The 20525-nt window shown below is 39.8% G+C and overlaps 3 protein-coding genes across 4 annotated transcripts; 1 reads left to right on the top strand and 2 right to left on the bottom strand.

Annotated features, from left to right (window-relative positions):
* Positions 1–4116: 4116 nt before the first annotated feature.
* LOC120632998 (cysteine and histidine-rich protein 1 homolog) lies at positions 4117–20476 on the bottom strand. 2 transcript variants are annotated; one of them, XM_039903013.1, is made up of 7 exons: positions 19714–20476; positions 16768–17006; positions 15034–15201; positions 7725–7936; positions 6941–7098; positions 6144–6343; positions 4117–5186 (listed from the first exon to the last, which is right to left on the bottom strand). In XM_039903013.1, the coding sequence occupies exons 1-7, from the start codon at positions 19906–19908 to the stop codon at positions 5159–5161; spliced, it is 1200 nt and encodes a 399-aa protein (XP_039758947.1). In that variant the 5' UTR covers positions 19909–20476; the 3' UTR covers positions 4117–5158. The 2 variants fall into 2 exon arrangements, with proteins under 2 accessions (XP_039758947.1, XP_039758948.1); XM_039903014.1 differs by lacking the exon at positions 15034–15201 and having other exon boundaries at positions 19714–20475.
* LOC120632999 lies at positions 11406–13211 on the top strand. The gene is made up of 2 exons (XM_039903015.1): positions 11406–11985; positions 12530–13211. Exons 1-2 carry the CDS (start codon positions 11638–11640, stop codon positions 13106–13108), a joined length of 927 nt encoding a protein of 308 aa, XP_039758949.1. The 5' UTR covers positions 11406–11637; the 3' UTR covers positions 13109–13211.
* LOC120632997 (protein ANTAGONIST OF LIKE HETEROCHROMATIN PROTEIN 1-like) lies at positions 13218–14766 on the bottom strand. Its single transcript, XM_039903012.1, has 2 exons — positions 14298–14766; positions 13218–14133 (listed from the first exon to the last, which is right to left on the bottom strand). The coding sequence occupies exons 1-2, from the start codon at positions 14745–14747 to the stop codon at positions 13312–13314; spliced, it is 1272 nt and encodes a 423-aa protein (XP_039758946.1). The 5' UTR covers positions 14748–14766; the 3' UTR covers positions 13218–13311.
* Positions 20477–20525: the final 49 nt, after the last annotated feature.

The raw sequence follows: 20525 nt of genomic DNA, 5'->3' as shown, positions 1-20525 counted from the left end.
TTCAAATAATATATTATTATTATTATATTTTGCTAATGTGTGTTAAAATAATCTATCAGTTTCAGAAAATATCATTATAAACTCACACCCGCAATAAAACTATCGTGCAATTAAACTAAATAGTCTAGAAAAATAATTTTAGTCAAAAGTAAAACGAATTTAAAGACCAGGTACTGCCAGCTCTTACTTCGAGAACGACTTCAAAACGTTAACTTCGATCTACTTTCTGCTCTACTCTATATATAACGACCCACCGCGTCACATCGCCCGCCCGCTCGGGTAGGGTAGTGTGATGTTAACTGACCTAGCCGCTTATATTTCTTAAGTGTTTTTAACATCTGCAAATTAACTTTACAGATTCAAATCGCCGACGAGCAGCTTCGCGAACACCACCTACAGCCCAAACAGCACCTTCACCACCCAAAACACCACCCAGAACACAACTCAAAACACCACTTTCAACACCACACAAAACATGAGCCAGCACGTCTCGAACCTGTCCCAATCCGTCCACGGGACGCCAACCTCGCCTGGTAATCTGTGACCTTGCGACCATCTTGTGGGACGTCAACACCTATTCGATCGCGTTACAGTTTACTATAATTTGTATGGAATCGAGAGGCCGCCATCTAGTGACAATACTGTTTCCCAATTTTCTTTTTAGATAGCATTTTTTTTGACTCGATGCCATACAAATCGTAGTACTGACAAGCTATCGAGTTGGTAAACGTTAGTAGGAAATCTCACACTAGGCTCTAGGCAAAGTTTAGTTAAATATAAAAATTCAACTAATGAGGTGGTGTGCATATCCTAAACCGAACTATATCCACATTTCGCAGTGACATCCTTTTAACATGAAACATGGGTGCAAATTCTACATTGATGTACACAAATTTTCAAACTAAACGAAATGTGCAGATCTAAAAGTAGAGTTAACCTTTCTTCAGGCAGTATTGTGGACTGGATAAAACCAGTCTTTTTTGATTAGAGCTAAGTGGATACCACTCGAGTTTAGAATTTAAACAACCTCAATAAAAAGACAATGGTTAAATGGTAAAAATGTATTTTTTTTTAAATAACACTAGAAATCGTTATGTGTAGTGGAAAATTCTATTCGAATTTGTAATTTTTATTAAAAGTCATTGTTAACAGGCCCACAATAAAAATGTTACAAACAAATATCTTCTTGTATAAAGAAAAAGAACAGCCCTATAAATAATATATTTTTTTAGTGAAATCTTTACTTGCTGCTTGGGTGAAGTCACATAAATCAGCATCGTCGTTTAGCTGTTTTTTTTATTCCATTACAAATTAGCCTTGACTGCAATCTCACCAGCAGGAGACAAAAATTATATCCCATGAATATAATTAACGTATCCACCTGCTAAAGCACAGGGAACATGGAATAGGGGAAACTTACCCCGTTTATTATCACACATATATTATTTCCACAGTGCTCTGACATATGATAAAACTGTGGGAGAAGATACATTTTTATCATTTCCCCGGTAAGATAATTGTCTCCTGCCCATGCTAGCCGTGCACACAATTGTAAATAATGATGCAGTAAATAAGATGGTAGCGGGCTATCATGTAAGAGCTATAGCAGTTAGGTTATAAAAGCTGCCATAGTTTGATAACGCATGTCTTCAGCTCCTCATCAGTCCACCTGTTGTTTATCTGCATTTGCTACTAAATAGTAGTAGTGAGCTGAGTTCCAACGCCTTCGTATGTATACATCCTTAGGTAGGCGTTATAATCACCTTCTAGCCAATAATATTCTGTAATCATTTTATATTTTTGAATAAACGTGAATTAGTGTGGAGAGCAGAATTTTTGCATAGTCTTCTTCATGAAAACAGTAATTTTTTATACTTAGATTACATACGAATCGTGCTGAGAAATGTGATTTTACCCTAGCTTGAAAATTAGAAAGCACCTGTATTCTAAACCCTGCATTAAACCCTATAATGAGCTCCACTGACGGGATTCCGACAACTAAAGAGTTAAGACTTCAAAAGTTCAGTAAATACGAAAGTTAATTTCGTCTATAAGTCCATAAAATAGTTTTGACTAAAATAATTTCAACAAAATTTCCCCTTAATTACTATTGTTTATAAATAAATTTGTACTCAATAATGATAACCTCGTAATGTTTGTATTATTCTGCTAATAATTTTACCACTATTTTTAAAACTAAAAGAAGTAGGTAATCAAAAATAACCAAAATTAAATTTAAACTTAATTTAGTGCATCTGATGCTTGCAATTTCAGAAAGTTTTTATTTTAGTGAAGTAAAACTCTACTAGCGCAATTGTTTATATGTGGTCCATTATTAATAATAATATCATAGTAGTGTTTGATGGACCATTGAGATACATTTATTGTAATAGCAGATTATAGGCTTGTTTAGCCCCGCACTTCATATGTTTTTATTCTCCACTAATATACTCGGAATGCCATGGAATTTCGTGTTCGACTTCTTTTGCAATATTTTTTTATAGTTATGCATAAAAAAAAAAAATCTTTTCTGCCAACTGTCACCTAGTGGTTAAAGGTCAAATGGTGCCAGCAGCGTCTCAAACAGCGCAAGCCTCAGACAGTGTAACTGTTTATCAGTGTGCCGAGTATCCAGCAGTTGACCGTGTAAGTAGCCAAATTCTGCACCGTTACACCATGACATTAAAGTGTGAAGTCGGGGCAAGCTGGGCAGAACTCACATACACATTTGATCAATTTTGCTAAGTGAATTTCAGGGAAACAGTTGCACTAAATTTAATTAAGGTTTGTATTGAGTAATCTGAATACACTTACTTAATCGTAATATTAGCAGTCTCAATCACTTTGTCATTTTATTCATTTTATTAATCGAGTTATTGCGCATTCGCCTTATTCTTTAGGGCATTGATATCACCATCTTTATGGTAAGTTTTGACAGTTATCACTGTCTTTAAGAATTTAGGTTCTAGCCTTTTAAACTTGAGTTATTGTACGAAGAGATGTCAAGACGTAAGAAAATGATTTCGCCCATGATCACAACCTCAATGTCATACAAAAAAATATATCTAATGCGAAAGTACTTCGCACATTACGCCTAACTCCGCAACGTTTGTAAATGCTAATGACGTCATCGATACTATCGCACCTGTCTAATAACTTTAACAAGCTTTTTATAATATTTAAAATCAATAAAAACGTAGGTACACTCATAAAAAGAATATCTTTTTATTTTATACTTTAAAAACAAAAATATCGAAAAGATTGTTTACATTATAAGCCACGTAAGGAAAAATGGACCATAAACGCACTCAAGAGTCGTTTTCAGAATGTAGACTAAAATAATGTTAACGAAAAATGGACCGTATGTTCCTAGTTCTAAATTCGCAAATTCCAAGATGTTGATTTTTAACACGCCTTTATGAGCTTCACCTGTATGTATGTTTGTATGTAAAAAACCCTAGACCCAAATGTAAAAACCTATGGCGTTTCCAACAGATGGCGTTCGCGTACCTAACAAATTCCACAGAAAACATTAAGCTACTAGATGGTAGAGGGCGTTAGCTGTTACTTTTTAATGGGTTGTTTTAAATAATAATTAGAACTTGCATTTCGAGGGACACTCTGATCGGGCACTTAGCAGCACCCGCGGAGGGACTTTTATTGTAGTTACGTCTTAATATAGATTCCTAAGCGGGTAATGGGGCTCTTACCGTACACATTAATAATTTGGAAAATAATTACACTTACTTAGAGTTATCACGGAATTGATAGAATATTAGATCGCATAACAGTTTAAAATAAACCAAACTAAAAAGTAGAAAATAAATAATACTTTAAAAAAAACTAAAAAACACGCTTTTTATAGAAAACCGAACTAAAAAAAGAAAATAAATTTTAATAAATTTAAATTAAGAATAGTGTTAAAAATTTCAATAAATATAAATTAATAATAGTGTGAATAAAAAAAAATATTTTATTTAAAAAAAGCGTGGGGTGCTTTTAAAGATATATCAAAATAATAATCACTCTACTCATATCTGTCAATAAAATATTTATAACTATTGACACCATGCACCCCACGCTTTATTTACAATAAAATATTTTTTTTTTATTCACACTATTATTAATTTATATTTATTGAAATTTTTATTTTACAAAAGTATTTTCAAGGGCAGCTGCTGTAGTGATAAAGTGCTGTCTTTTTTTTTTTTTTTTTCATGAAATTTGAATGGAACGGCAAAACACGTGTGGCTGTGACTTAAGTTAACATCGTAACTGGCAGCCGCTTTGACACAATTGTATAAATAACTGTATAAAAACTAAAAATTTGAATGCGTCCTTAAATCGACTGATTTCATCCGCATTTACAGGATAATGTGCAAAATTTGCAGGGTCAGCTCTAATCGTCATAATACTTTCTCAACAGATATTATGCTAAATAGAAAGCGTAGAACTTTACTAATTTTTCTTGCTGTGCCATTGCACAAGTATAAAACTTTTTAAAAATTCTTTAATTTATTAAAATACGAATAGTAATCCGAAAAATAAAATGTGCAATTTAAAGTTAAATTACTTACTACAAGAATTAAAATATTTGCTTTTTGTTATTGCGTCAACATCGAGATGGCTGCGCGTAAAGCTGAACACAGATTGTTCGGCGCCGCACGTATGGAATTTTCAATATTGTATTTAATATCGAATCTGAGATGCGATTGTGTAAGAAAATCGTAATATCGTATCGTATTTGGATCGTCAACTAACAAGTTGACGATCCAAATACGATAGATCCATGAGTGAACAGAGTGTTCGGTTATCATAGTTGCGTAATATATATAGTTTTCAGTGGAATTCAGTGATTTAAATTTTGAAATAAGTTAAATCAAAAAGTTGCTTTATTTTTCTTAAATTTAATTTCACTCGTTCACTTATTGGGTCTTTATTGAATAGACAATACGCGAGTGTATAACGTTATGTATAAACAATCCGTGACCAACCTAAAACAATCGCACCTCTGTTTAAAACGCTACATACTTTACATTTTGAAGAGCGCGCTGAACGCACCAAGATCAGCGCGGCCTGATATGCGAAGAGCTTTAATTTGTGTATAGATTGCACCGCCTCGTTCTTTGGATAGTCCAAAGCGCGGCAAGTAATGAGATCATTTCGGCGACAAGAACATAATCAATCTGCAAAAGAAAAAACTGATTGAAATAACCGTTTTCAACATTATTAAAGTAATAAGTACAGCTAAATTACAATAAATAATGTCCCACTACTGGGCCCACGCCTAAATCGCGTCGGCCTTGGTCGGCCAGCGCGCCGCTCACGTGAAGTGGATGGCCTTGTTGGCCAGCAGGCGGTTGGCGTCGGCGGGGTCGGCCAGTGCGGCGCTCACGTGAAGTGGATGGCCTTGTTGGCCAGCAGGCGGTTGGCGTCGGAGGGGTCGGCCAGCGCGCCGCTCACGTGAAGTGGATGGCCTTGTTGGCCAGCAGGCGGTTGGCGTCGGAGGGGTCGGCCAGCGCGCCGCTCACGTGAAGTGGATGGCCTTGTTGGCCAGCAGGCGTTTGGCGTCGGCGGTGTCGGCCAGTGCGGCGCTCACCTGAAGTGGATGGCCTTGTTGGCCAGCAGGCGGTTGGCGTCGGAGGGGTCGGCCAGCGCGCCGCTCACGTGAAGTGGATGGCCTTGTTGGCCAGCAGGCGGTTGGCGTCGGCGGGGTCGGCCAGTGCGGCGCTCACCTGAAGTGGATGGCCTTGTTGGCCAGCAGGCGTTTGGCGTCGGCGGTGTCGGCCAGTGCGGCGCTCACCTGAAGTGGATGGCCTTGTTGGCCAGCAGGCGGTTGACGTCGGCGGTGTCGACCAGTGCGGCGCTCACCTGAAGTGGATGGCCTTGTTGGCCAGCAGGCGGTTGGCGTCGGCGGGGTCGGCCAGTGCGGCGCTCACCTGAAGTGGATGGCCTTGTTGGCCAGCAGGCGGTTGGCGTCGGAGGGGTGGGCCAGTGCGGCGCTCACGTGAAGTGGATGGCCTTGTTGGCCAGCAGGCGTTTGGCGTCGGCGGTGTCGGCCAGTGCGGCGCTCACCTGAAGTGGATGGCCTTGTTGGCCAGCAGGCGGTTGAAGTCGGCGGTGTCGACCAGTGCGGCGCTCACCTGAAGTGGATGGCCTTGTTGGCCAGCAGGCGGTTGGCGTCGGCGGGGTCGGCCAGCGGCAGTGCGCGCGCGGGCGCGGCCTCGTCCTCGCGGAAGGCATGCTGCGCCAACGACGCGGACATGCGCGCCTCGCCGAAGGGCCCGCGCGCCCACATCCACCACACGCCCACCGCGCCGCCCGGCTTGCTCTTGAGGATCAGCTGCAACGGCGCAACGCTACAGCCACATACACTCCGCCTCGGCAATATCATATCCACCCATTACCGGCCCACTGCAGGGCACGGGTCTCCCGCCACGATAAGAAGACCTTTGGCCGGACTTCACACACCTTTGAGAACATTATGGAGAATTTTCAGCTAGGCGGGTTTCCTCACGATGTTTTCACCGTTGATGCCAGAGATAACGCACATAATTTGGAAAAGTTTTCCTTTAATTTGGAAAAGTTAAAGGTCCTGGAATTCGAACTCGCCCCCCGAAAGTAAAGTCAAAGTCCTCACGACTGGGCAATCACCGCTTCAATATATATTTATATATGAGGTTCCGTCTTTTGCCAGAGGTTAATAGTTTCAGAGCAATAACTATGAAATTGCCATAAAAAATACGCAGTGACAACCATAAGGTCAGCTGTGTTTACAAATAGGATCGAGGCAACAACTATTGGCACTTTTGCAATAACTAACTAATGTAACTAACAAAACGAGGGCCTAATAATTGCAACTCAGTTTTACTTATTTATTTGAATATCAACTGTCCCGAACGTATGTATACTTGTAGCGGTGTAAGCGAGCCCCTGGTACCTGGTAGGTGATCTCCCGCTGCGCGCTCTGCGTGGGGTCGCGCTGGTGCTTGTTGACGAAGGCCTTGACGAGCCACTGCTGGCCGAAGGCGGAGAAGCGCGACGTCTCGTAGTACAGCTTGTGCAGCTCCTCCGTGCGGTACGGCTTCAGCTGCAGGTCTGCAACGCGGCGCCGACGTGTGGGGGAAGGGTAACGCGGCCCGCTAGGGTTGCCAACTTATTTTACCGGCCGCCAATAGAAAGTTTAACTATCACGGAGTCACATACGTAGGCTGTTATGTATTTTCATAAAAGTTGCAATAATGTAACCCAAAGTAGCAACATTTTGCCAGTGAAATTATTCAACGCGCGTGCGCTCGTTATTCAAATAAATAGTTTAATAATTAACGGTATTTATATAGCAATGAAATACTTTTTAATTCAGTCCAATCGGACATTTAATTTAGAACTTATAGCGAGTTTAATTTAAGGACTACTCCTAAACAATAATAAACTGTTCCTACGGGATGCTTTAAACAAAATCAACGTCGCGGACAACATCTAGTTTATTCGAGATATTTATGTCTATTCGAGGAACTCTCGCGAGGTTCCCGACATATGAAGTCGTGATGTCCTCCGAAATTCCGCATTTACACGATGGCCAGGCTCATTAGCCAGGATCATCCAGTAATAACAACAATAATAAATTTTGGATATTGGCCGCTCGGTAGCGTCTGGGCTACTCAGTGTTACCGGACGCGTAACACCCTGCGGGGTGCGCGTGGCTCCGGGGCACTGAGACTCACCGGTGAAGGTGATCTTCTCGTAGGACAGCAGGCCCAGCAGCTGCGAGTGCAGCAGCAGCTGGTCGGCGGCCTGTCGCTCGCGCGCCGCCAGCAGCTCCACCAGGTCGGCGGCCGACTGGCGCGGGTGCGCGCACGCCGCCTCGTGCGCCGCGCCCGCCGCCGCCGCGCCGCGCCAGCCGCAGCCCAGGCACGCGTAGCGGCAGCCCGTCACCCTGCGGGCCCGCACGCCTGTAGCCTCGCGCACGAGGGCCAGATCCGCACGCGGGCGGCTCAGTACCAGACTTCCTCGTTCGCGATCCAGCAATCGTTCGAGCAGAGCAAAGTAAAATCAATCTTAGCTGTATTGCATTAAAGCTTATATTTCCCTACGATTCTTTAGCTCGGGTTTGAGAGAACGTTTGTAAAAAAAAGATCAGAAGTATAGGATTTGCGACTCTAAAACGATAGATGCATTTAACTTTGACGATATATCGAAAACGCTACTACTGACGCGATAACGCACGCTAAGCGGCGTCCTTAGCGGCGCTCGAGCTTGCTCGTCCGCGCACATTCTTATTGCTCGTAGTTAAACAAACAGGATCCAAAGATTCCGCAGTTTTCAAATAGGTCATTTTATGTGGCATAACGTCGCAATAGTTTCGCAATATTTTGTAACAGTTCAATTGACAGCGCCGCCGAAAAAACATTTCACGTTTATTTTAAAGGCCCAAAATGACCTCATTGTTGGTTGGATCATTATTGCTTCACGTCCAATTTGATAGGTAAGAAATAGTAATATAAGTTCTATAGGCATATTAAAAAGTGTTAATCGTCGAGTGTCGAGAGAGAGGATGTCTGTGAGCAGCAGCGTGATCATTATAAACAATAGACGCAATTAAGCGATAACGTTTAACCCACAAATCACAAAAAAATATTAAGTGCCAGTCGTCTTTTTTTGACATAGTGCCATTGTGGCTTAATTTTTGCTTAACTACGTTCTGTCCGTTATTAATGATCCCACTTCTGCCCACAGACCTATTTGGAACGGAGGGGATTAGCTGTCGATACCCCACGCTGCTCCAATATAGAACTAGGTGATGTACCGTGTACTCATATTTACCGATTATTATCAGTTGTAGTGGTGCAACCGAGACTGACGGCTCAAGATGCTTTCTGAGAGACAGAGGTAGATGAGGGCCATTATGGAACTTCCAAAGTTGTGCACATTACAGATAGCAACTTAAGTACTTAAGTCAGATTAACTGTCGCGTACGAAACTAAACCTCACCACCACCAACCAATAGAGTAAGAAGTGGGTTCCTATAAATTATTATTATGAATATCTATTACCTAAGTAAGTCGTTTTACTCAGGAGTTAAATTACAATATACTATTTAGTTTATCTCCCGCATGAGATAAATTTTGAAGTCACAGACAGACTTTAATTGATTGAAACATACAACACAGGTTTTCCTACCGCAGAGGGCAGGGCATTCAAATCTCTGTAACCAACAATTCTCAAGCTTGAATAAATGATTATTATTAATATTTATATGGATTAGTAATTAAGTTAATAAGATCTCTGTGTTTTGGTAAAGGTGTCAAAGAGCCCTGCTAAGAAAGTCCCCATTTGTGTCTCTTCACAGTAACTCTCAACTCGCAAGAATATGATATGAAACGTAAGAAGCAATACCAGAGTGCTAAAATATAAATGCCAGCGACTAGTAAAATTAGTTAGGGAAATAATAAATTTAGTTTGGTTCGCATTAGACCAAGTGTTAGGTGTTTGTTAATTTTCTAAAACCATAGTTTGCCAAAATGCTATTAGGGCCTATACAAACGGCGCGTATTAACGAGCGTTCATGGCGTCTAAGAGTTACTAATAGAGCTTTTTGTGCCAGAGCTCGTCTGGGGAAGTACCAGAACCATGTTTATTTCTGCCGCTAAGCAGCATTGTTGCAATGTGTTCCGGTCTGAAGGTGTAATTAAAAGCACATAAGGCTTAATACCTACGCTCCAGGTTTATGGACACGACACGGCAGGACGGGTTCCTTGAATGCGCTGCGAAGTGTTGCTCTGTTTATAGGCAATGGTTTTCCACTAACCATCAGGTGGGCCATCTGCTTTGCCTATTTGTATGATATAAGACGAATACTACATACTTATATCGTGACTCGTATGAGCCCTACAGAGTGCAGATTGTATACAATCGTAAAGTGTGATAAAGTAGCGCGTTTTTAAGCTAGTACCGGGATAGTACAAATACTTGACCCATCACTCCTGTATCCTTAAATACGCGCTTGTGTATTGGAAAAATGGCGGTGATAGGTTAAGGCTTCCCATCAGAGAGGATGCTGACGTTATGAAGAACTTTCCATAACGTTCTCAAATGCGTGTAAAGTCTACCAATCCGCACATGGCCAGCGTGGTGGACTACGGCCTAACCCCTCCTCATGATCCTGAGATCATGAGGAGGGGTTAGGCCGTAGTCCACCACGCAGGGAACGAATCTCCTCTCATGGTCAGCCATGAGAGGAGATTCGTTCCCTGCCGTGGGCCGGTAATGGGTTTATAACGATGAGAATAATGATTAGATTAAACGCGCACTTGAAATAGACGTGTGCAGAGAATTACTAACTGCCACTGAATCTCGTTTAAAGGGCATTAAGGCGCTGCGTCTGCGCTTAGATTATGCGCATTGTGCATGTGCCTTTATGTGCGCTATAAGATTACATATTAAGTAAAAATAATACTACCTACTATCACAATTTCAGCTAAAACTGGCGGTTAACGACTTAGTATTTTTAGTAAATAACTTAATCGGAGATAGCTTCGACGACCTCACCAATGATAACATGATTTAGATAAGTAAGTAATACGAGTAGGTATATGTACAAACGATATTTAGTTTACAAATAAAGCGTTAAAGCGTTTTTAATGTTAATTACGGCAAGCGCCAGTGTGGACAGTAATGCCGGAAACGCATCTGTAACACCCCACGCCACCATATACCACACCCTGTAACTTAAATTTTTTAAAACTTAATTTCGAAAATTTCGTATTATCAACGACAAATCTTTTATTAAATTTCTATATCATCATACTAATTTTCGAGATATGTAAGGAATAGTCGGTTCAAATTATTATGGTCGCCTTAGACCACGTTTTGTTTTGGATACCTCGAAAAATAGTGCACGCTTTAAGGAGTCTGCAAATATATATTTTTTAATAATGTATCTTTGACTTTGATGTTCACAGTTGGATATACCCCATGCCCGATTTCGGTTACACAACTCTAGAGGCATCGCGTCGGCGAGGGTGCAACGTGGATAACAGCATAGCCGCCCGTGCCGGCCGATTTCAGGAGCGGCATTTCGGAAAACAATTGAAATATGTGCTTGGCTAGGCGCCCTATTTTTTACCGCACCAATAAATAATTAAATTTCATGGTTGGTACGCAAATTTTCTTCTAACTTCCGTCCATAATCGAAAATAACCGGACAGAAATATCGCTTATTTTTCCCCTTAGTACAAGATTTGCTCGCTCGCAATAGAAGAGTCGTTTTAGAGTATAAAACTCCGTATCATCAAAGTAAAATGGAGCTAATGTAACTCTTTTGGGAGTCTCAAATCATTTCAGTTTTACAGAGGTTCTGTCAAAAGCGCGACCTACAGAATTGTAGGTAAATTTGAGCTTTATGCCGCATTTTCATTAGGGGACATTTGTAGCGCGACTCTGTCGCTCGACACGAAATTCACGTGTCTCGCGCGATGTCGCCCGACGTCGTCCGACGTCGCTTGGGACATTTACGGGTCGCGCAACTTGTCGCTAGTCGATGGTCTGCGAGCGTCGACGCGCGCGACTTTCGTGTCCCTCGACAGTCGCCGGACAGGCTTTGAGTGGTGAAAACGTGTGTCGCTTTGTGTTGCGAAAATGGCAGTAGTGTGGTCCAACGAGAATATATTGACCCTGATCGAGATGTATCAAAATTCGCAATTATTGTGGGACACTTCACATCGTGATTATAAAAACAAAATTAAAAAAAATGATGCATGGGAATCTATCGCGACTACATTAGATATACCTAGAAAAGACGTCGAGGGAAAAATGCATAACTTAAGGTCTCAGTTTCTCAGGGAGAGAAAAAAAATTGCAAGCTCAAAATCCACTGGAAGTGGAAGTGGGGATGTTCACAAAAGTACCTGGTTTGCGTATGATTCGCTGCTTTTCCTAGTAAAAGGGTCGACAAGTTCAGGCAGTATGGACACTATGAATACTCAGGTAAGCTCCCGTTAATATTGTTTCTATTTTTTTTATTTTGTACCAGTTTACAAATCATTTTTTTTTGTGCATCACTGGATATTGAACTATAGTGTTATATATTTTTGGAATCTACTCATCATTTTCTAGTTGATGATAGTATACTTAATCTCATTTTCGAAAAATTTTTTCAACTTCAGTCTTTAATGCGGGACCATAGTCACCCCATCAATTTTTTTTTAATTTTACTAGCCTATGTAATAAGCTAAGGATTCTAACAATACCTCATTCATAAAAACCGTTCAGGCGTATAGAAGTTATGGTGGAATATAGGAACTCACATACATACATACATACTTGAACCCTGAAAACAATATACTCCTTTTTTCAAGCAGTCGTATAAAAATACAGCTTATATTCTATAGATAATCTTCCTTTGGTAATAAATGCACAATTAAAATCTCTGTAGTTTTTTATACAATTTATTTTTATTTCTTGTCTTTTGTTCTTCGCCTGCGAAACTGTGATTTAATGTTTGTTTTACACTGATTTTTTCCTTTTATAGTCATCCGAAAGTTCGGTGGCACTCGAAGAAATACCAGTGGCATCGCAAGTATTAACGCAACCACCAGAGGCATCAACGTCGCCGCCATTACCAACTCAACCAATACCGGTGCCGCTTCCAAATACTCAAAATAAAAGGAAAAAAGATGATCTGAGTGAGGTATATGAAATAATGAAGAGCGCAAAAGCCAGGATGGATCAACCAAAAGACGAATTTCAAGTTTACGCCGACTATGTAGCTTCTGAGTTAAGAAATATAAAGAATGAACATGCTGTGCTACAGGCGAAGTACTTTATTAATAATATCTTATTAGAGGCTAGGATGGGAAAATACAACTATGCAGAATACCAAACGGGAAGTAATTCAAGCCATACTCAAAGTTATGGATACCGTTCTGCTCCTCAACAGTCATCCTATTCGACAAATTCTGTTAATGATGATATAGTAACTGCTAATGCTTCTCATGTTAATAATGATAATGAAGCACCAACTGCACCAACTTTCACAGAATTACGACAAATTGAGAATATTGAAGAACTAGTTTCCCACTTTGAATCAGAAACGCAGAACAAAGAATAATTATAATACTTATAATAATACTAATAACGTTGATTTTCTGTCACTTAAACATAGATTTTTAAAAAATAATAGTTAATAAATACTTAAAAATAATGAAAACTTATTAGTTAGTAGTTTTTTTTATATGATGCTAAGTTTATTATCATTTATTCCTTGGTCTTTAGCCCAAAGCTATAAAAAACATCATTCAAATTTCTTGCAGCCTATGATTGAATAGTTTGCCATGGGACACTTCCTTGAGCACTGCAGAAATATTCAGCAAAGAGGTTTCTTATTGTCTGAGCGGATTGAGGAGGAGGTCTGCCTTGCCTACTTAAGTTCCTCATATTATTATTTGTCAACTCCCTTCGCCACGAACCTTCCACAACATTATGACCAGCGTCTTCTAAATCAAATGTGGTATTTGGTGTATACCTCGCGGTTGAAGTTGTATTACGTCTCAGGAAATTATGTAGGTACACGCAAGCCATTACAACTAATTCAGCATTTACTGGACGTAATGGGATAGCTTTACGAAATACGCGAAACACTACAGACATAATGCCAAAAACATTTTCAACAATTCTTCTTGCTCTTGACAGCCTGTAGTTGAAAATCCGCTTTAAGCTTCCCTTTTCATGAATGCCGGGGTAGGGCCTCATCATGTTTTCAGAAAGTGCAAATGCACTATCTCCCACTAGAACGTATGGTATTTTCGGACCACCTTGGACCAGTGGCTCAGGATCTGGTAAATTCAGTTGCTCTTCATTAAGTGCTTTATAAAATGTAGTCTCCTGGAATACTCCACTGTCAGACGACTTCCCTTTTGCACCACAATTAACATATACAAAGTTATACTCAGCATCCACAATTGCTAAGAGAACTAAGCTAAAATTCTCTTTGTAATTATAATAATCACTGCCAGAATTGGGTGGCGCTTCTAGTAACACATGCTTTCCATCTATCGCTCCGATGCAGTGAGGAAAATTCCATAATATTTCAAAATTACGAGATTTCTCTTTCCATTCATTTACATCGGTTGGCGTCTGAAATACAAGAATAATATTAATAAATTAACATACAATATTAAGTATCAATATAAAATTTAAAATACCAATATAGTTTACCGTAACCCTTACTTACGGTAAACGTTTATGGTATTATTACTGTAAGTAAGGGTACATGAGATTAAATAATATTAAATACTTACTTTAACAAAAGAATTTAATGCCTTTATCAATTCTTTGCAAACTTCTGGTATAGTATGACAAATTACTGATTTTGACACTCTAAAAGTATAGGACAATGAACCATAACTATCGCCAGTTGCCAAGTATCTCAATGTTATAGCGAGTCTGATGTGAGGGTCGATAGATTTCCGAAACTTTGTATCTTGCTTGACTACGGCCGGCCCAACCATATTTAAAAGTATCTCAAAATCGGTTCTAGACATTCTAGTAAAATTTTCGAAAGATCCATCGCGCATTCGAAGACTGGTTATTAAACTTGAACTTTCCCTTTGGAGCAAATATTCCCGGACCCACCACCTCTTTTTTTTACGTTTTGCTAATGTCTTCCGAATAATTATGTAAGCTGCACTGAACAACACTACTTCCTCGGGCGACATACTGATCACGACTGGCCAATGTGAACGAGTCATATGTCGCGGGACATTGTCCCACAACTTTTGCAGAGACAACTACGTGAATGTCGAGCGACAAGTATCTGCGACATGTCGCCTAGTGAAAATGCGCCTTTAACACAATGCCAACACAAGACCCATTTTACTCCCATTTACAAGTATTTCCATACTCGAAAACGTCTCCACTGTACTGTAAATATAAGGATTTGACGCGTATCATAGTTCGTAGGGTGATAAATATTGGCTGGGCACACGCCCCCGAGTGGGGTGTCACACAGGCGCGGGGTGAAGGCTCTTAACACACCTGAGGTACCTACGGCGCTTGACCGCTGAGTCCGTGAGCTCAGAGACGAAGTACGTTCTTCTGAGAGCGGATATAAGAAGCCAATACAGCCTGGCCACAATGCGGACCAAACCAGTCAACGCGCTATGCGGTTCCGAGTCAACCACCACTTGGGAAAACTTGTAAGTCCTGGGGACGAAACTCCGGGTCAGTTTTGGTTTTTGATGACTGTTAGCGCTTGACTGCTATCATGTTTCGCGATACGATGCGGTTTCTACCGGTATCGTACTGGAATGCCAAATATCTTGGCTTTGCTTGTAGGAATCGACAGACCAGACCAGAACCAATCTCGATCTCATCCGCGGCCGATTAACGTCCCACTGCTGAACACAGGCCTCCCTCTCATAGAAGAAACGGTTTTAGAGCATAGACCCACAGCGCTGCTCCGATGCGGGGGACTATGTCGCAAGTCAGTGATGATAACGTGCTCTTCGAGACACGGAGCCACCGACAATTTCCTAACTACGGGCCTTTACTGAAAATTATTGAATAGCAAAAACACAATACCTAACAATTTTTGCCTCGACTCGGGATTCGAACCCAGGACGTCTCGATCTGATTGTTTGTTCGTTAAACGTGGCTAACAAATCACTAGACCAACGAGGCAGTCGAGTCAATCTTCAAGTTAATAATTATCGGGAATCTTTCTTGACTCATTAGGGCCGTAGCATATAATACTGTTATATAAATATAGTTTTTGATGGATACAAGTTTAAGTTTAACCTCACTGAGTACCGAGTAACTAGTCTTTTACAACACCACCTCGAAAGAGCGGTGCAACTCCTCCCATAAGCATGAAAGATACAAATTCTTTAGGTACGTGTTTTAGTCTATCAAATCCACCATATTGAATTCTTCATGTCGTCATCACCAATGACATTCAAACGAACACAAAGTATAGGTAATGTTTGGTAATGTGTGAAGGAATTTAACTATATTTATCAAAAGATCTTCAGATATTTTCATTTAAAAATTTTAGTCTGAAGAACTTTACGTTAAACGATTTAAAATTCAAAGAAATCATCTACTTAATGCGCCATTTAAAATAAAAGTATCGTCACAAAAAAAAATGGGTTGTAAACTACCGCCTCTTGCGAAGTGTGCAATCTGTTTATGCACTTATTTCTTGTCTATGGCCCTTAACACTGCTGTACGGCTAGCATAGGCAAGGGATAAAAATTACATCGTGTCATCACTATTCGTGCCTGCCAATGCACGGCATCAGGTAATAGAAGTTTACCCCCATTTATTATTACACCTATATATTATTTCCAAACGTACTCTACAGCTTTTTGTGGCAAAGCTCATCCGGAGAAATACTATCGCCATGCTTATTTCTGTCACTAAGCAGCGTTGTTGCAATGCTGATTTCCGGTCTGGCCGTGGTTGCCGGTGTAATTACATGGGGCTTAAAACCTACGCTTTAAATTGATGCACACAGGGTGGCATGTCGCAGGACGTGTTCAAGCATACCCTGTGAAGTGATGCTCTGTTTATAGGCGATGGATTTCCAGTTACCATCAGGTGAGCCATCTGCTTGGTCCGTCAGTTATTACTAAAAGAAAAAACTTGCGTCAATGTCGATAAAGCTGTGGAAGAAGATAAAATTTTGTCCTTTCCCCGGGCAGAAAAGTGTCTTTTGCCCATGCTAGCGTGAGATGCAGTCAAGCGCGTGTCGTCGAGTAGCGAACCTACCTCTGCTCGCAAGTCTGGTCCTCGTGGTGCTGCAGCGAGTGCCGCGGGAACACGCCGGTGCAGTGGCGGCACGCGGACGGCAGCTCCGACACGGCCTTCTCCACCGCCAGGTTCCGGGACGCGTTGGCCTTGGAGATCTCGATGCGGCAGTTGGGGCACGAGGCGCTCTCGTCGCGCAGGCGCGCGTCCGCCAGCAGGTGCGTGAAGCACGGCGCACACATGAGGTGGCCGTTGCTGCACTGCGGGACATTCAAATGGAAACGTTACAACTGCGCGCGCAATGTGCATTCAAATTTGCAAACTGTCTCCACACAATATACATATTTTACTAATGTTCAATATTTAAAGCTGCACTGAAGAAATGGCTCTAACAAAATTAGATTTTATTCAGTCCACGAATTTTTAGTGCATGTTTGACTTCATTTATCTAATTACCTTTACTGAAATTATAAACATTATTTGGACGTTCGATGTGACGACAAAAAATGCGTAAAATACAAAATGCTAACATCTTAAATACAAGTGTTTAGTACCTACCATATTTTTCCCAATAAAGAATTTTAATTTTAATTTAAACATCTTAAAACATGTTATGTATTACAATCGAGACGAATAAACCAACCCTACCATCACACATTGATGTAATCAAACCGTTCCGATAGGCTGTGGCCGGTCAAGTATTGGTTAAAATAAATTCGCCTATGCCTTTCCGCTAGAAATGTTCGATGTGATTCCTAAAAACAAGTGCAAGTACGGTGCCCGCGAGTCAGGCTAGCAGAAAAGGTGTATGTGTGTCATCTAAAATCACTACGTGAAATATGATTATTGCTACCTACATATCTACTATAAATTACTATAAATTTCTTATGCTTATTTAATATTATAAATGCGAAAGCGTGTTTGTTTATCCTTATTTTAAACCCTAACCAACCTATCAACTTAATTTTTGTCATAGAGTTACTGGAAAGGGAGGAGAGTGAGATAGGCTACTTTTTATCCCAACAAAATACCTACGGAATTCGCAGAAAAACGTAATAAACGCGGAAAGAGCTAGTCGCTAGTAAAATATTAAACTATACCATTGGAACAATAATAATATTGATGGTGGTAAACATAAACCGGTTTCTCTTAATACAAATAAGTTTCAAAATGAATCTTGGAAACAAAGATCTCTTCTAAAAAGTTTAATGATAACTAGAAAATATAATTTTTATGATGAATCTATTTAAGGTTATGACTTTAAAAAACACAAAAAAAATCTATGAAGGCTCCCAATCCAAAAATAGCATAGGTTGACCAATTGACCCTGCACTATGAGACTTCAGAGTAATGGGAGTAAATACAGTTGTGATGGTGAATGTGTGTTGTTTGTGTTTGTATCCAACCTCAGCTGCTTGGTAGATCCTGAAATCAAACTACAAATAGATTCAGTTCTAAACACTACTTATTCATATTCTTGACATTAGGAAACATCTAAAATGTTATGCAAACTGAAATAAAACTAAGTAGCTCACATATAGATATTATAATACAATATAAAACTCCTTTTGTAGATTTATTGTTATTTAGTTAAAGCAAAAGGATAAAAGTCATAATTAGGGAACATAACATACAGTCCAGATTTTTAGATGTGTAGATAATATAATTTTATATCTTTTCAGTTAGTATGACAAATATTTTATGTATTCAAAATAATATCACCTTAAGTTAGAAAATAAAATTCAGATATATTTGGTTTGGGATAGGGAATTTTCTGAGGTGTAGCAATAAAGAAAGAACTGTATATCGCAAATAAATATTTATTGATGAGAAATACTTAAATAGTGTACATCTATGAGATCATACAGACTAGACAATATGAGTATTTTTACAGTATATTGACTAATATTTAGACTAATAACCCTATTCACAAACATTACTGCATAAGATTTCATCCTGGGTGAGCTGGGCAGGCAATTCCAACAAATACAATAAGTTAAAACACAATTAAAGCTCTAGTACAGTTTGTAATACAACTTAAACCTGATATGCAGCTCTAAAAGGATTTTAACTTTTTATTATTTCTTTGTGCAGAATAAAACTCCCTAATGAGTTGAAAATTACAGGATAGCTAATGCTTTCAAATAGGTGTGAAGTGCACACCACTGTGCATAGTGTAGGTTCCAACAACCAATAATATCTCATCTGTCTATAATATATAAAAATTAATCTGCTTGGTGGATCCCACAGTGAACATTCAACTGTGCATCAGTAACTTTTATGAATGCGGGTGTTAAGTGTAACAATCCAACTAACTTAACAAATACATTATTTTCCTTTGACCTGTCTCCAAAATTGATAACAATTCCCATATTAATATTGATACAACACACTTATTCAACAGGACCAAGGAAATAAAATAACACATTTTCCTCCAACCTATAGGACTCATTAGAGTATTGATACCACATAGATTCTAGCTTCAATGCTATAATGTTCTAAGTCCAGTTATATCAAGATTTGATATTCTAATAATGTCATTAAACCAAAGATTTAAAATGTTGATGTAATTTCATGGATGAGTGATCAAAATTCAACATAACATAAAACATGAAAACACAGAATTAAGTAACAAGATTTTTTATGTCCAAGCCCATCTGCAACTTAAAAATTGCTAAAACCCTGGGAGCCACTAACATTGCTTACATACTGTATTAATATTGTAATATAATAAATAACGTTGATGGCCTACTTTCATAATATTTACTATGATCTTTATTTTCGATACGTCAGGGTTTGTCTTTTTAGAATAATACTGATTTCGCAGTAAGCACACAGTTCTATCAAAATTAAGCAAATGACATTGCGTAAGAGGAATTAATTTAGTTTCGTATAATGTTAGTAAACAACTAAAAAAATAAAACAGCTGATAAGCGACGCCAGTGCCTATCAGCTGTTTCGGAATACCTGGTACACGGCCGCCTGCGGCAGGTCCAGGCAAACTGCGCAGCACAGAATGCCCCCCAGCCTATGCTCCAATTTGTCAATTTCTTCGCCCTCTGTTTTGCGCTTTTTAGGCGACGGACCCTCGTCCTGAGCGTCCTCGAGCAAATTTCCTTTGCTTGAGGAGGGCACGGGCTCAGAATCAGGTGCCTCGGCCATTTCGCGTGGTCGAAAGCAAAAATAATACTCTAATGTCAAAAGTCAACGCACTGATACTGTCAGATGGGAATTGTAAAATGGTCAATCAAATTGTAAACAATTTTGTTATCGACGAACTAAGGTTTGTTGTTTATATAAGTCCCCCCCCTCGTCTCGCCTCTTCGGTTAACGACTAACGTTTAGAAACCGAAATACTTCGGGAAAAGACTACAGACTGCAATCTGCGCCGGATAGTTTTGCTCTGTGGTTTATTGAACTACATCAGATATCAACATAGAGATAGACTAATACTGCGGATTAATTTAATACTATGTGATACATAATAAACATAGGTTATTTATGATCTCTCTATGGCATCGTCCGATGTCTTCCGCGAAACGTTCGATTAAATATTTACTACTCCCTAGTTAAACCTCACCTTGATTATCTCATAGAAGTATGGGGCAGTGCTGCCGTAACTTCTTGTTTCTTTGCATAAATTAAGCCATTTTGTATGCTCCCCTAACGCAGTGGTAAGCACTTGCGTGATCTTATAAGTTGGAGGTCCTAGGCTCGATACCGGCAAAAGGCTTCAGCTGTAGATTATCACTTACCACCAGGTGAAAATTGCAGTCAAG

This window comes from Pararge aegeria, chromosome 21, assembly GCF_905163445.1.
Source record: "Pararge aegeria chromosome 21, ilParAegt1.1, whole genome shotgun sequence".
In the NCBI taxonomy this organism is placed as follows: Eukaryota; Metazoa; Arthropoda; class Insecta; order Lepidoptera; family Nymphalidae; genus Pararge; species Pararge aegeria.
Note: the sequence above shows the minus strand (reverse complement) of the source record. Positions and strands in the feature narration are given on the sequence as shown.